The sequence below is a fragment of the Erpetoichthys calabaricus genome, chromosome 12 (assembly GCF_900747795.2).
Source record: "Erpetoichthys calabaricus chromosome 12, fErpCal1.3, whole genome shotgun sequence".
In the NCBI taxonomy this organism is placed as follows: Eukaryota; Metazoa; Chordata; class Cladistia; order Polypteriformes; family Polypteridae; genus Erpetoichthys; species Erpetoichthys calabaricus.
This window is the reverse complement of record NC_041405.2, coordinates 83,058,313-83,075,932: the sequence shown is the minus strand read 5'-3', so window position 1 is coordinate 83,075,932 and position 17,620 is coordinate 83,058,313. Positions and strand designations below refer to the sequence as shown.

The 17,620-nt window shown below is 39.3% G+C and overlaps 1 protein-coding gene across 1 annotated transcript; it reads right to left on the bottom strand.

Moving 5' to 3' along the window:
- Positions 1-11,614: 11,614 nt before the first annotated feature.
- Positions 11,615-16,103, bottom strand: LOC127529964 (tigger transposable element-derived protein 1-like). The gene is made up of 3 exons (XM_051935385.1): positions 15,705-16,103; positions 14,556-15,623; positions 11,615-11,686 (listed from the first exon to the last, which is right to left on the bottom strand). Exons 1-3 carry the CDS (start codon positions 16,101-16,103, stop codon positions 11,615-11,617), a joined length of 1,539 nt encoding a protein of 512 aa, XP_051791345.1.
- Positions 16,104-17,620: the final 1,517 nt, after the last annotated feature.

Below are 17,620 nucleotides of genomic sequence, written 5' to 3'. Positions count from 1 at the left end.
AGATCATGCCAGATTTTGAAAAAGTTTTGTACAGATCCTCTAAGTGCGAATTTGATTTTTTCCAGTTTCAAATAGTATATACTGTAACATCAGTTACCCACTGACTTAGAATTGGGGAGTTAGGATTCTTCCAGTTGAGCAAAATAAGTCTACGTGCCGATAGTGTAGTAAAGGCAATTACAGTTTGTTTGTCTATGTACAAATCTCTAAGTGATTTAATCCAATATGTTTTCCAGACATTAAAAACTGCATACTTTTGAGAAGGTGGAAAAAGGTGGTTCTCGTGCAGAGGTGCCACAGATAAAAGCTTCTCTATCTTAAAATACTTCCTACATTGGTTCCATATTTTGAGTGAGTGAAGCACAATTGGGTTATTAGTATATTGGCGATAACTTGTATTTATTGGGGTATAAAGCAAGGAATATAAAGAAGTACTGCAGGATTTTATTTTTATTGCGGACCAAGACTGTCTGTGTTCATCCATCTGTGTCAATGTCGAGGTTTTTATAGCTTGTATATTTGCCGCCCAGTAATAAAAATGAAATTTAGGTAGAGCCATGCCACCTTCCGCCTTTGGTCTTTGTAGGGTCACCCTTTGGATATGTGGATAATTTAAATTCAAAATAAATGAGGTTATGGTTGAATCTAATTTCTTAAAAAATGATTTATTGATGTACAATATATTGGAATGTTTTGAAATAAAAAGAGAAGCTTAGGTACGATATTCATATTAACAATGTTAATTCTTCCAGCTAAAGTGAGATGAAGGGTTAACCATCTATGAAAGTCTTGCTTAATTTTTTCCATACAGAGGGTACATTTTTGTTGATAAAGACCTTTATGTTTACTTGTGATGTTTACCCCAAGGTATTTAAACTGATCTGCAATGACAAAAGGGAAGGTGTCCAACCTAATATTGTAAGCTTGAGAATTCACTGGAAAGAACATACTTTTATTCAAATTAATTCTGAGACCAGAAATCATTTGAAATTCTGTAAGTGCTGTTAGGACGGCAGGCACATTGTTTTGTGGATCTGATATATACAGTACCATATCGTCTGCATATAGAGAAATGTTCTGTTCCAGTCCTTCTCTGATAATCCCCTTTATCTCATAAGCAATTCGACAATGAACTACCAGTGGCTCAATGGGGATTGCAAAAAGCAGTGGTGACAAGGGGCATCCTTGTCTGGTACAACATCCTAGTTTGAAGTAGTCTGAATTAATGTTGCTAATACAAACTGAAGCTTCTGGACTGGTATACAGTAGTTTGATCCATGCACAAATGTTTGGGCCAAACCTAATTTTCTCCAATGTTGTGAAAAGGTAGTTACATTCAACCATATGGAATGCTTTTTCTCCATCCAACGATAATAATATCTCCAGGGAGTTTGACTTTGTGGGTGAATATAGTACATTAAACAGGCATCGAAGATTGGAAGCTAAGTGTCTGCCTTTAAAAATCCAGTTTGGTCTTATGATATTACCAAAGGGAACACTTTCTCCATCCTTCTAGGTAGGACTTTGGAGAGTATCTTAACATCATTATTCAGAAGTGAAATTGGTCTCTATATGCACATCATTCATTATATTTCATGATACTTTTGAACAACCTTATGAATATACATAATGACATGCCCAAGCTTTGCACTGAATAATAGAAAATTGTAACAGAAATGTTTAGTGCCCTTCAGCATTAAATTAATAATGAATAGACCCCACCTGATAGTGAAAACCTAACCTTTCCTTTTTTTGTAGAATCTAAGTAATTTTAATCAAAAAGAATACCAAGAAAAACCCAGTGAACATGGTAATGATGAAATACACATAACTGAAAATCAAACTTTGAAGACTTTAAACAAACAGCACCACACCCACTCCCCTAATGCAGTAACTATAACATTTTTAACAAAACTTTTGAAAAGACGGCATCTAAAATGTATATGTTATTAACATTAACCACAAATACTCAAAATATGTGCCACCAAATGCGTTTGCACACCTGACATCACAGGTGTCAGGTCATTTGAGTTGTAAAGTTTAAGAACCTCTTTTGCAAAATATATATATATTTTTTTTTGTTTGCTGAAACACTAGTCTCTTTCTGTGTCTTGCTGTAACATGCACACTCCATGCAGGGAGGACCCAGGACATGAACCAGGTTTCCCTTTCTGAGGCAGCAGCACTACCACTGTGCCGCCCCCAAGTGCCAATACTGTAAAACAATATTCAAAATCTGAAGACAGAACAACACTCATGAAAAGCAAGAAAATGAATAAAAGGCAATACCCACAATTCCATGAGAACACATTTGAATGAACTACAAGGAACTTGATTTCTCTTCCTACTTTTATAGGCTTGGGGAGGAGGGGTTCCTTAGTGATGAGATGAGGGTGGTGCCGCCTCATGAGGAACCTCCCACTAAACACAAGGAACATAACAGAACACAATTAGACACATACAAACCAAATAACAAATAAATAATCTTAAATTCACAGAAAATGCATAACTAGACAAATGTTAAATAGAAATAACAAGATGTTGGGACTTAGGAGTTCTGAAGCACGTTTAATTCCAAAGAACACTTCTAAAAATGATCACTAGAGAGGAAAAACCATCAAACCCCACTAGTAACAAAGGCAAACAAAACATTATAAAAATAAAAAGGTTTTATTTCCACAAAAAGCTCAGTCAAACAGTAAAGCTCAGTACAGCCCAAAAGGCATAAATGATTTGCCTGGACAATAAGGCATTACCAAGTAAACACAGTCCCAAAATTCACAAATCCAAAGTAAGGTCAATACACAGGGAAGATATATTTGATATATCAAAAAGTACAGCAGAAACAGAGAAACTCACCAAAACTCCCAATCGCATTCAAATGAACTACCAGGAACTGTGGGAGGCCCACCAGATTTATAGGCCGTTGGGCAGTTATTGGCAGGTGGTCCCGTCTCTTGGGGCGACCACCCACAAAATACATTGAATGTAACCAAGGCATAGATACATATACAAAATGAAAAACAAAGAATACAAATAATAAATACAAACAATATTCATGTAAACAAAAGAATCAAAATGGACAAAAGGACATAAAAGAAAAACCTGAACATCAACCAGGGAAATAATCCTGGCTGAAACGTGACACAAGATTAATAAAAAAGATCATAAATAGTGAATAAAGAAATCAACACATCATGACTTTTCGTACATACAGTACATCCATAGCAGTGGGCCATTGCATCTAGACAACACAGCCACAAAATGTCAGTACCCATATAAAAACAATATGGAGTCATGGTAAAGCAAACCTGCAGGGTTAAAATAAACATGTCCAAAAACAAAATGAAACAACAAATTAAAACTTTTCTACCCAAGAAAACATAAGGACTAAAGACAAAAATGTATTAATGAAAATAAAAATTAAAGCGTCCAAGAATTCAGGTGAATACTAGTAATATACGGAACAACTCCTGATCAAACATATATTCTTAAACATGTCATTTAACTTTATTTATACCCAGGGTAAATTTGGCTTTGTAAGGATGTTCAATAAATAAATTAGTAATATTATTCTGACAAACGACAAATCCCTCTCAAATAAAGACAGAATGACTAAAATGAAAGAAAACTTCTGACTTGGCAATCACAGTCACAGTCACAGTGAGGCATTATCCAGGCATATTGCTGATGGTATAAAGGAGCGCCAGTGGCATTCCTTGACACACTTTTGCTGAATGATTTGTCGTTTGAAAGTATTCAGTGTTAGTGTGTCAGTGAGAGGCTGAGCAGCATTGTTCATATTGGCACTCAGTTTTATTTTAATTCTCTTCTTTCACCTCCAGGGGGTCCAGAGTGTATCCTTTAACTGAGCCTTCCTTTTTACAGTAGTTAATTTTAATATACAGCATATACACAGACATTCCCTCAAGTTACATTCCTCCTGATGTATTTAACACAGTTTATATATAAGTCAGAACATGCACTGAAAATATCTGATAATAGAAATATTGTCAAAAATGCATAATGCTTTATAACTTATTTTACAAAAAAAACTTTTCAATAAAATGAAGTGAAGCAGTATTATTGCACATAAAACCCAAATAATTTTAAATAAGCCATTGGTATATATGTTACATTCACCTTTTGCTTAAACATCCAACAGATTTTGATAATAACATAGTAACTCATAGAGCTAGAAAAGATGTACTGTTGGCACACAAAGCCACCACTAACTAACATGCTGTTTTTGCTGAGGGATTGCCAGCAATTTTACTCCCTGAGATGGCTTTGCTGTGAGGTATACATAGTATGCTAGAATTACAAGCTGAAGGTTTTGCCTCTCCTCAGCTAAATGGACAGCTACCTGTCTAGCTGCTTACCTGTAAAAAAGCTTATTGTGCAGTTGTGTGTACTGTTAGTTACATTTGGTGACACCTGCTGTCTTTGCTGACGGATCGCTAAGAGTGTCACCTCCCCCTTCCCAGCAGTTATATTTAGCTAATACACAATAACAATATACAGCACTTTAGTATTAATCAACAATGGTGGTGGCCTAGGCCAGTGGTTCTCAAACTGTGGGGCGCACCCCCGAAGTAACAAAAAAGGGAAGTGGGTGGGAAAGGTTCTATTCAATTAGGGCGCGCAGAAAAAGGCGACCTTCAAAAGGGCGACCTCAATTGGGCGCGGAGAATAAAGGCGCGCGTAAATAAAGGCGACCTTCAAAAGGGCGACCTCAATTGAGTGCCGAATAAAGGCGCCCGTAAATATAGGCAAGCTTCAAAAGGGCGACCTCAATTGAGCGCCAAATAAATGCACGCGCAAGTGTAACTTGCTTTCACCTTTTTATACATTCAGTCATTGCCTTAATCTAATTTTCTGTAATTTTGAAAACAACGAAATATGTTCAGTCATTGCCTTAATCTAATTTTCTGTAATTTTGAAAACAACGAAATATAGAGAGCTTTAGAAATAGTTCGTTAGAAGTTCATGCATTAATTAATTGGATGTTTTAATTTTCTTGCTTTCACCTTTTTATACGCTCAATCATTGCCTTTATCTAATAAATTTTCTGTAATAATTTTGTTGCGTTTGCCTTTATTCGCTGCGGCCAATTGACGTCACCCTTTTGAAGCACTCCTTTATTTATGCACGCAGTTATTCGGCGCTCAATTGAGGTCGCCCTTTTGAAGCTCGCCTTTATTTACGCACGCCTTTATTCGGCGCTCAATTGAGGTCGCCCTTTTGAAGATCGCTTTTATTTATGTGCGCTTTTATTCGCCGCGCCCAATTGAGGTCGCTCTTTTGAAGGCCGCCTTTTTGTGCGCGCCCTTATTGACGGATACCGGTGGGAAGTGACCTTATAATAGTAGATATAATATCTTTAGATCTAAACAGATAGACCTTCAGCAATTTTCACTTAAGTTCGTGTCAATGGAAATAGTGTTCATGGAAGGACATCACGGGTGAAACAACAGCTCGCCAAAAGAAACAATGCTGTACATTTTCAGTTTGCAAAAAACAACAGCTCCTGGATGTCCCACAGTGCTTTTGATACAATGTCTGAGTAAGCTACATACTGTATGCAAGTACAGTGAATTCAGAAAGTATTAAGACCCTATTACTTTTCACATTTTGCTGTGTTACAGCCTTGTGCTAAAATTATTCAAATTTGTTTTTCCCCACACCAGGCAGCACTCAATATCCTAGAATGGCAAAACAGGATTTTAGATAAAAAAAATTAAATACTACATTGACACAACTATTCAGACCTTTTTACTCAATGCTTAGTTGAAGAATGTTTTTGCCATTTTCTTCACAGATCCCCTCAGACTCTATCTGGTTGGATAGAGGGCATTCCTGTGTTTTTGCTTTTTAACTTTGTGCTTAGTGTCATTGTGCTGTGGTAAGATGAACCTTCTGCCCATTGTTAGGTCCAGAGCACTCTGGAGCAGGCTTTAATTAAGGTCATCTGTGTTCTTTGCTCTGTTTAGCTTTCCCTCAGCTCTGTCTAGTCTCCCAGTCCCTACTGTTGAAAAATATCCCCACAGCATGATGCTGCCACCACCATGGTTCACTGTTGGAATGGTGTTGCACAGGTAATGAGTGATGTGTGGTTTTTTTTCAAGACATGATGCTAATTTTGGTTCCATCAAACCAGAGAGTCTTCCATGTGTATTTTACTGAGGAGAGGCTTCTGTCTGGCCCATCTGTCATAGAGTCCAGACCAGCAGAACATTTCAGTGATGGTTGTTCTTCAGGAGGTTTTTTCCCATCTCCACATAGGTTCTCTGGAGCTCAGTCAGAATAAATATTGCATTGTTGTTCACCTCTCCTACCATGGCCCTTCTCCTACAATTGCTCACTTTGGCCGGTTGGCCAGCTCTAGGATGAGCCATGGTTGTTCCGAAAGTCTTCCATTAAAGAATTATGAACACAACTGTGCTATTGGGAATTTTCAGTGCTGCAGGAATTTTTTTGTACACCTTCCCCAGTTCTGTGCCTGAATACAATTCTATTTCTTAACTCTGCAGGCAATTCCTTCAACCTCATGGATTGTTTCTAGCTCTGATATGCATTGTCAACTGTGGGACCTTCTGTGGACAGGTGTGTGCCTTTCCTAATGATGTCCAACTGGTTAATTTGACCACAGATGAACTCCAAATAAGATGTAAACACATTTCAATTATGACCATGAATAATGATGAATCTGGGCCAGATTTCAAGTGTCATATCAAAGGTTGTGATACCTGTGTCAATCTGACATTTCCTTTTTTTATTTTTAATAAATCTGCAAAGTTTTTGAAAATTTTTGTTTTGTGATTCTGAGGTATTGAGCATTGCTTGATGTAGGAAAAAATTAACTTATGCAATTTTAGCCTCTGAATACTTTCTGAATCCACTGTATTAACCACAAAAGATACTGCCAGCATGATGGTTCCTACTGTACCTCAAGAAGTGTTCTTCTGGTATGCCCAGTAATGGTCCTCAACCTCTGCAACATTATTCTTTCATGATTAATTGTGAACACCAATACTGATCTTTAAATGAAGGATCAAGAGAAATGGAAGTGCTCACAAACCAATACTACTTATGATGTTCAAACACAACAGTCTCAGATGAAGCCTCTGACTTATAATTAATTAGGAGTATCACAGGTGTTGAAAGGGTAGCCAACTTCCATGTAAAAAATGGCCTAAACTTCACAAACATTATGATAGGCTTAGAACCATAAAGTATCATTGTTTACAAATCAAACGTAAAATAACAGCTATTTCAGAAGAAATGTTAAAATTCCAAGAGACAGTAAATCAATACTCAGTTCTTTTGAGAAAAATGTTTGAAATTCTTTAACTTGGACAAAAATGGACTCCATCTTAGATTTGAGGATATTATTTAGTTTCAATTGTGGACTTACCCAAGAAGCAACTACAGGTGATCATATGATCATAAAAAACTGCAAGTGCTGCAAGTGTGTGTTTAATATTTGAGAAGAGTCTCGGATGATAACTACAATTTATGCATTTGTATCTGACCGACAATGTATGATCTAGGGATATAAATGTGTGTGTTAGGTGTATGATGTACTGTCAAGATGTAAACATTGTGAGAACATTTCCCTGCAAGTTTATGTAGAGAGCAAGTCCTGGTAAATCAACAATGCTCATATGTATAGGCAAAATATTTTAAAAAATGCATCTGATTTTTCTGTGCCTACAATTAAGGTTTGTTTCACTCTCAAGTTCTATCAACACATTTTCTGAACCAGCTTATTCCACCACAGGTCTGCAGGCAGCCAAGGCCTATCAAAGCAGCACTGGCCACATCGCAGGAAATACTCCAGTTGGAAATGTTAGCTATTGCACAGTACATTCACAAAGCAAGCCACATTTACTCACATCTGGCTAAGGTTGAGTCATCAGTACATACAGTGCATCCGGAAAGTATTCACAGCACATCACTTTTTCCACATTTTGTTACGTTACAGACTTATTCCAAAATGGATTAAATTCATTTTTTTCCTCAGAATTCTACACACAACACCCCATAATGACAACGTGAAAAAAGTTTACTTGAGATTTTTGCAAATTTATTAAAAATAAAAAAACTGAGAAATCACATGTACATAAGTATTCACAACCTTTGCCATGAAGCTCAAACTTGAGCTCAGGTGCATCCTGTTTCGCCTGATCATCCTTGAGATGTTTCTGCAGCTTAATTGGAGTCCACCTGTGGTAAATTCAGTTGATTGGACATGATTTGGAAAGGCACACACCTGTCTATATAAGGTCCCACAGTTGACAGTTCATGTCAGAGCATGAAGTCAAAGGGATTGTCTGTAGACCTCCGAGACAGGATTGTCTCGAGGCACAAATCTGGGGAAGGTTACAGAAAAAATTCTGCTGCTTTGAAGGTCCCAATGAGCACAGTGGCCTCCATCATCCGTAAGTGGAAGAAGTTCGAAACCACCAGGACCCTTCCTAGAGCTGGCCGGCCATCTAAACTGAACAATCGGGGGAGAAGGGCCTTAGTCAGGGAGGTCCTCTGTGGAGAGAGGAGAACCTTCCAGAAGGACAACCATCTCTGCAGCAATCTACCAATCAGGCCTGTATGGTAGAGTGGCCAGACAGGAGCCATGGAGTTTGCCAAAAGGCACCTGAAGGACTCTCAGACCATGAGAAAGAAAATTCTCTGGTCTGATGAGACAAAGATTGAACTCTTTGGTGTGAATGCCAGGTGTCACGTTTGGAGGAAACCAGGCAACGCTCATCACCAGGCCAATACCATCCCTACAGTGAAGCATGGTGGTGGTAGCATCATGCTGTGGGGATGTTTTTCAGCGGCAGGGACTGGGAGACTATTCAGGATAAAGGGAAAGATAACTGCAGCAATGTACAGAGATATCCTGGATGAAAACCTGCTCCAGAGCGCTCTTGACCTCAGACTGGTGCGACGGTTCATCTTTCAGCAGGACAACAACCCTAAGCACATAGCCAAGATATCAAAGGAGTGGCTTCAGGACAACTCTGTGAATGTCCTTGAGTGGACCAGCCAGAGCCTAGACTTGAATCCGATTGAACATCTCTGGAGAGATCTTAAAATGGCTCTGCACCGACGCTTCCCATCCAACCTGATGGAGCTTGAGAGGTGCTGCAAAGAGGAATGGGCGAAACTGGCCAAGGATAGGTGTGCCAAGCTTGTGGCATCATATTCAAAAAGACTTGAGGCTGTAATTGCTGCCAAAGGTGCATCGACAACAGAGGTGTGACCAGAACATCATGTGTGGGTGGACATTTGGCTTGCCTGGGAGGGCAAAAAATATCCAACCATCCATCCATCCCCATTTTTGTAGGGGGGTCAAATAATAATAACAACATAGTTTTATATAACATATAAAAGCAAAAATTGTGGCATAAAACATAACCTATTGTTCAATAAAATTAACAGAGGCAATGGAACTTGTATTATTTTTTGTGAACAAATATAGAACTATATCTACAAGGTAAATATCAATAAAGTCAAATGTATACAACATATGAGAGCAAGAACAGAAACGTGGCTTATTGTAGTCATGGGAGGCTATAGGACATCGGTTTCCAGTGTTTAACCTGGATATTATCTACAGGACCAGTCTGCGGTTAGTCTTGGCAAATTCTGAAATAAATTCATTCATGTCTAGATTTTCTGTGATGTTTTTCTCATGTGACAGAATGACTAAATTTCTCTTCCTTGAATGCAGCATTGTTCGGCGAAGTGGAGTTGAGAATGCGGTTCAAAGTAGAGAAAGAGCTTTCGCATGCAGCTGAAGACACACCAATGATGAGTGCTGTGATGCAGACATGGCTCTTACGTGCGGGATACTAGACGCGTGTTTGTGGAAGCCGCCACCGTCTTTTTCTACAGCTTTTTTTCAATTAGTGTAGCCGTATTTGGTGAATATGTCTTCGCAGTCCGAATTGGAAACTCTAAATTTGTGGCAGTCAAAGCAAAAGCTGCCATCACGGACAACACAATATTCAAGCCATGGTCGAGACTGATACCAGCTTGCACTAAAACATCTGAGTGTCTTTCCGAATGCACGCTTGGGATAATTAATTAAAATGGGCTGGGATGGGCTATCCATATTTAAGTCAGGCAGATCGGACTGTATATTTTGTTGAAGGCAGAGGTTTGGAGTACCCGACACGGGCGCAGAGCTGGAGGATTGTGTAGGCTTATCTACATCTTTTGGAGTTTCAGTTCCTGACATGGGTGCGCTGTGCTCCGTGTTGGTAGCAGCCATGCTGGGCTCAACCATGGAGCCAGCAGCTTGCAGAGGAACAGAGGTTGAAGATGTCTGCTTTTTAATAAGCCACCTATGCATAGCCTTTGGTGGTACCAACCATACAATAAAAGAAGAATGGAACGTATACACTGTTTTAAAGAATGCTGTCAACAGGTTCAAAACGTGCTGCAAAATGTGCAGCGAAGTGAACTGTGAGCAGCACGGTGCCTGTCTAGTGGAGGAGACACTGAGGGATACGCCCCAAATTCAAACGGGCCGATTGGAAAGCAACTCAGTTTTGAAAATCAAATGTTATTCTTCTCCAGAGTTTTCATTGGACAGACAGAGCATTTCGCAGAGGGGGGCATGGCTTGTCTCTGGGGGGGGGGGGGGGGGGGCAGTGCCCACCCCAGCCCCCCCGTGGTCACAAAGTATTGAGCAAAGGCTGTGAATACTTATGTACATGTGATTTCTCAGTTTTTTTATTTTTTAATAAATTTGCAAAAACCTCAACTAAACTTTTTTCACGTTGTCTTTATGGGGTGTTGTGTGTAGAATTCTGAGGAAAAAATTAATTTAATCCATTTTGGAATAAGGCTGTAACATAACAAAATGTGGAAAAAGTGATGCGCTGTGAATACTTTCCGGATGCACTGTATGTTCAGCTTTTAACAAGGTGGGTGTAGGAATCGTGAATAGAAATAAAGTCATTGAGAAATTTCAGCCTTTGGTAATTTAAAAAAGTCTTTGTTCATGTTCACATCTCTGTATAACTAGGTAGCGGTGCCAGCTTTTGTCTAGGATGCCGATATTGTATGTTCCAGTTCTTTAAGAGTAAAGCCTGGACCAGTAAATACCACTGTTAAGCAAGAGTTGATAAATAATGAATAGTTTTCCATGATAGTGAGAACAAGTACCTTTGAGGGGTGGCGTATCAAATAAAACTTGATTTATTTCATCATTTCTTGTGCAGTAGTCCTAGAACAGTGTACTTCTTAGGTTTCACTTGATGCAGGTGTCAGCAATATTCTAGCAAGTGTGACATAAAGAGCTTTTTAAAACATTTTGAAGATGGGGTTCCTTCTAAAGTGCCGCCAGAGAAAGGGTAGATTGTTAGAAGGTCTAGCATGGAGATATGAGTGCTCAGATTTCTCTTATCTCGCCTGGATATCTGACAGTGAGCCCCTTAGCCTTACTGCTGATGGTAATCTCCCAAGAGAGCTAGCACAGCCCTCTGCTTCTGCGTTCATCCGGAATTTCTTCTGCCTGGAGGAACCATGTACAGGAGAGGTAGTTATCAGATCAATGATAGGTCTAGGATGGCAGAGGGGGCGGGGGGGGGGGGGGGGTTTAGGGGACAGTTACTGGCTCTGCATTATTTGACACCGGAATGATGTATAGTTTCTTCTCATCCTCCTTTTTCTAAAGGGCAAAAACAATGAGCAGAAAACTAATTTTCTACTCTAAAGAAATGAACAGTGCCACGAATAAAGGTGACAGATAAAATGGCAACTATCACTGTCAATGAGGGGAAGGAGGAGGGGGATTGCCATTGAGATGAAAATTCATGAAAGAAACAATGTGGTCTCCAGTTAATGTAGCCTGCATGTTTTTATGATGTGGGAGAACAAATGGAGTATGTGGAGAAATGACCAGTCCATTGCAGGACACACACACACACACACCTAATTTTAGAGTGGCCATTTAACTTAACATGCATTTTCTAGGGATATAGGAGGAAACTCAGGCAGACAGTTATTTGAACCCAGGACACTGAAGCTGTAAGGTGGCAGCTCCAACCTCTGTGACACCCTTAATGTTATAAAGAATAATTATAAAATATTCAAAGATCATTTAAAGCTACTGATAGTTCATATTGGTGGTATCAGTTAAAATAGCAGAGTGAGAGACATATACTTGTGGCATTTTTTAAATAATTTTTAAAAGAAATACATTTAAACAGTGTAGCCAAGAGAGGAGTGACACTCTGGAGAGAATAAATGTTGGAGCACTAACATGGTGTTTCTTGTTTAATTCTCAAAGGCTTTTTCTTAAGTCAAAATAAACAGTCGCTCTGTGGCGCAAGTGTAATTAAAAAAAATATGGGATAGCGCTCCGTCCTGATTGGTGCTCCATAGAATGATGCCTCCTTCTGGTGGCCTTGGAACTTACTGTATAGTCAGCAAAACAGAAGGAACAAGAACAGAAGGGAAGAGGAAATGATTAGTGCCAGTGCCCCATCTCGTATAGTATTATATATCTCACATGAGCCAGGAGGGTGACCCTCTGACACTCATGTGTGACACAAGCTAATCTTGGCAACAGAGAATAAAAGCCGAATTCCCTTATCATATATACTGAACCTGCAAAAATGGGAACTGTCTGAAAACTTATTTTGCAGCAATACTGTTATCCATCCATTACTGAATCCATTGAATACACTTCAAGGTTGCAAGTGCCAGACCATATCCTAACAGCATCAGATGGAAGACAGAAATGAACCAAAGAAGTGAAAATATTACTTTGTAAGAAAAACAAAATTCAGAAAATCGAAACCTTAGCATCACTGATCAAAAACTACTACTACTATAGCTACTGCCAGATTCACTGATATTGCATTAAGAAATTAGACTGACTGATTGACTGATTTATTGCTGCTATGCAGAGGAGTTTTTCATAATAATGTTTGGAAAACATACCACTTTGTGTGTGATTATTCAGAAGTCTTCTTATTTCATGATGCTGCTAATGCATGTTGTGATGGATTGCCGGCTTCTTATTCCGGCCCTCACCCCCAGGCCGCCAGGAGGAGCTCTCCCAGCAGCATGGACATGCCCCGAGTTCCAGCAGGGCCTCATGGACTATGTAGTTTTTATACGCAGCCCTGCTAGATACCTTGGGGACCACTGGGAGTCGCTGTCGGGAAGCCCGTGGACTTATGTGTGCCCTATAACCTGGAAGTACGTCCTGGTCACTTGAGCAGGAGAGATGACGTGCTTCCAGGTTGAAGATAAGGACTGTTTACCCTGACCCGGAAGGAATAAGGAACTGTGGACTGTTGGGCAGGAACACCTCCGGGTCAGGGTGTATAAAAGGACTCTGCCCAGACACTGAGATGAGCTGGGAGGTAGGGTGGCTAAGTGTCTGGGAGAAGGAGGAGAGAGTTTATGAGTAGTTTATTGTTTATGAGTTGTGTGGATTGGAGGGTGCTTTGTGCACATGAATACAGTACAATAAAAGAGTGTTGAACTATTACCTGGTGTTTGGAGTGGTACCTGAGGGTTCAAGAGGTGGACAAAAGCCTCTACTGCTACACTGTACATGTACTGTATAAGGAAGCTCTTACCAAGCTATTACATATTTGTTTTGGTATTTACCAATCAAAATCCAAGTACCACAGTGAACTCATATGAAAATGAAAGATGTTGTTCCCTGATTTGTTAAACATTTTTAGAGATTTGTGTTTTTGACATGTTTGTCTAAAACATGAAACTGTAAAACTATTATATGCACATGCATGTTGTTTGGTGCATGGCTTGATGGTATCTAAGTTTACTTCTGCAAAATATTTCTGTTATTAATTAAATATTGTATTGACATAACATATTTAATTGTTGGTAACAACTCTCCTTAAAACACTTTCCCATACTTCTACTATGTGAAGTAAAAGCATTCTATTATTAATCACCCTTAATCAACTTCCATTTCTGCCAGTTTTCTTGTTGAAGGACTTATTTTAAAGTACCTTCTGGCATTCACTTCTTCTCTTGTCTGTTCTTCAGAACTGTTTGAAGCATTTTTCCCAATAGCTCATACATCATGGTCCCAATCCAGATGGTTAATCATGTAGTGGGTGTGGCAACAAGCTATCAGCTCATGCTCCCAACCTCTTCCTCCAAGTGTTATTTTATATATATACAGTGGTGCCTCACACAACGAACTTAATTCGTTCCAGGAGCAAGTTTGTTATGCGAAAAGTTCGTTATGTGAAACGCGTTTTCCCATAACAATACATGTTAAAAAAAATAATTCGTTCTGTAGCATAAAATATGCTAAGATGACATAAAAAAAGATAAATTTTTTGTTATTATTTTTATTTAGATACATCTAAAAACATAATTTTTTTTTAAAAAAACACACATTTTTTTAATTTTAAGACAGACTAAGTAGAGTCTACCGAATCTTGCACATCTTCATCCATTTTCTGCTTTTTGGCCGATGGTTTCATGAAAAACCTGTCCAAAGTCGTTTGTTTTTCTCTTTTCTTCAACATCTGCCGGAAATAACGGACAAGAGTATCGGAGTAAAGATCGTTGATCCTGTTTGCTTCAGCTGAATCCGGATAGTGGGCATTGGTAAACTCCTGAACTGCTTTCCATTTGACCAGGATGTTCTTGATGTCAGCAGTTGGGATTGGTTGATTGTTTGATTGTTGCTCCTCGTTATCAGATGACGCTTCCCTTTGAGCATTGTCCTGTTGCTGGACCAGAAGTGCTTGGAGCTCTTCAGTTGTCAGCTCTTCTTCGTGTTCCTCAATAAGCTCCTCTACATCCTCTTCCTCTACCTCTAATTCCAACCTTTGGGCCACTGTGATGATGTCCTTCACCACTTCTGTGTCATCAACTACTGCTTCTTCCTGGGTCCACGAAGGCACAAGCATCTTCCAAGCAGAAATGAGGGTCCTTTGTGACACTTCTTCCCAGGCCTTCTGTATAAGTCGTATTGCCATAAGGACATCAAATTTCTCCTTCCAAAACTTTCGGACAGTCATATTGTCTCCACCAAACTCGCATTCTTCAAACACCTTATTAAAGAGGGCTCTAGTGTAGAGTTTTTTAAAGTTCGCAATAACTTGCTGATCCATTGGCTGAAGAATGGATGTGGTGTTTGGTGGCAAATACTGCACCTTGATAAAAGGATAATTTTCCTGCAATATTTCCTCTAGGTCTTTTGAGTGAGAAGGGGCATTGTCAAGTATCAGAAGGGCTTTGAGCGGCAGTTCTTTTTCCAGCAAGAATTTCTTCACGGCAGGAGCAAAGGTTTCCAGAATCCATTCGTTGAAGATAACTTGGGTCACCCAGGCTTTTTGATTGGACTTCCAATGGACGGGCAGTTTGGACTTAATAACGTTATTTTTCTTGAAAATTCTGGGATTTTCAGAGTGATAAACCAATAGAGGTTTGATCTTGAGGTCTCCGCTGGCATTAGACGAAAACATAAGGGTAAGTCTGTCCTTCATGGCTTTGTGTCCTGGCAATTTCTTCTCCTCTTTTGTAATGAAGGTTCTGCTCGGCATTCTTTTCCAGAAAAGACCCGTTTCATCGGCATTGAACACTTGTTGTGGGCAGTATCCTTCATCCTTAATACATTTTTGAAAGTTAATAGAGAACTTTTCTGCTTCTTTCTTGTCAGCACTGCCAGCCTCACCATGCATAGTAACGCTGTGGATTCCACACCTTTTCTTAAATCTAAAAAACCACCCCCTGCTGGCTTTGAATTCTTCTTCATTATCTTGATTGCTGCTACTTCCAGGGACGTTTTTCTTTAGATCGTCATAAATTCTCTTGGCTTTGTGACAGATAATATCTTGGGTTGTTACGTCACCTTTCACCTGCCTGTCCTTAATCCAAATCGCTAATAGCCTCTCCATTTCCTCGTGGATTGAAGACCTATGTTTTTCATTAAATAGTTTTGATACTCCTTTGGCTACTTTGGCTGATTTGATTGCATCCTTATTTGTCAAAATGGTGAAAATGGTGGTCTTGCTGAGGCCAAACTCTTTGACGAGGTCACACTGTTTTACCCCACATTCACTCCTTCTAATTATTTCCTGTTTCATTTCAACAGAAATCACCTTCCTGCTTTTTTTAGAAGCCATGATATAAAAAAAATATTGAGTTTAACTTAAAAGGACGACTGCCGTGATACGTGCGTGATTTAATTCGTAATGAAGAAAGATTGCCGCGATACGTGCTTAAGTTAAGCGCAGTGACTAACGACTGCCTGCAGTGCCTGCGCGGAAGGATGCAATACATCGGCAGCGATCGTGGAAGCTCGGGCGAAGCAGTCGTGGAAGCTCGGGCAAAGCGGTCGTGGAAGCTCGGGAGACTTCGTTGTGTGAAACGAAGTTCGTTGTATGAATCATGAAATGAAGTTCGTTGTGTGCAGCGTTCGCTGTGCGAGGCGTTCTTTATGCGAGGCACCACTGTATATATATATATATATATATATATAAGAGAAAAAGCCCGTTTCGACAACGTAAGATGAAACGGGCATGAGTTTGTGTCAGCAGTGTATGAAGAACAAATGATAAGTAAGAAATAAATAAGAAAATGATGTAAGTAATGATAATTAACTAAGAGGTTTGGGATATGTATGACTTTATCACGGCGAAAAATACTGTACATGTAAAAATACATGCTATCTATGACAACGTTTTTTGTTTGTATACTGGAGGCCTGTCAGTATGCAACTAAAGTTGTAAAATCTCTCTGTAGACTACATTTTTTGTGAAGACACTCTCACTATTTGGTAGTAATTTCCCTTGATGTGGCCCATCTTTAACTTGCACCTTCACATCACTAGCCCTTCTGACTCTTGAAAAAGCCACATACAATTGACCATGGCTGAAAACGGGTTCGGCAAGGAATATTCCTATCATGTCAAATGTTTGTCCTTGTGACTTGTTTATAGTCATGGCGAATGCTAGTTTGACAGGGAATGTCCTTTGAATTTGGAAACACATGTAGTCTTTAAGCTTAATTTATTTTGTGTCATGTGCATAAAAATTGCCTTATTTTATAATTATGTAGGCCTATTGCAGTAAAAGGGAAAAAATGAGAAATACAAATCAACAAAAAGTAGAAGAAGAAACAAAGAAGTTTTTTTGTAATGATTTTAGTCCGCTTCACTCATTACTGTACAGGCTTGTACTGTTAGTTGATGAATTTTCCAGGCCTATAGTATAATATTGAATGATGAATGTTCCAGTACAATATGGAATAGTAATAAGTATAAGCACCACAAATCTGATATAGGTGTATTGAATGAATGCGTAATTGAATCAGAATGTGTAATTAGGCCTCGAGCTGTAGTCGAAGTCGCCTTTCAGGCCTCTAGAGCTTTAATCGAAGTCGCCTTTCTCTTTGAATTTTTGCGGCCGTTGGCACCAAGTTGTGAGAATAAGCAGTTTTGAAAGGGCGAGGATGCAAGGGGCATTAAAATCACTCCAGATGGTGTGGTGAACATTCAGTGCTTGGTGCGAATAGGCCAGCAGCGTTTTATTTTACTCAGATCTCAGCAGCAGCACACGACAATGCGTACCGCGCCACCTGTGGAGATTGGTATGCGGCTTAG

Coding starts and splice junctions, on each gene's coding strand:
- LOC127529964 (XM_051935385.1), bottom strand. CDS start 16,103: ATGAAACAGGAAATAATTAGAAGGAGTGAATGTGGGGTAAAACAGTGT. Junction 15,624..15,704: donor AAAGGTGTGGAATCCACAGC/GTTACTATGCAT, acceptor AAATGTATTAAG/GATGAAGGATACTGCCCACA. Junction 11,687..14,555: donor ATCTTTACTCCGATACTCTT/GTCCGTTATTTC, acceptor TTTGCCCTTTAG/AAAAAGGAGGATGAGAAGAA.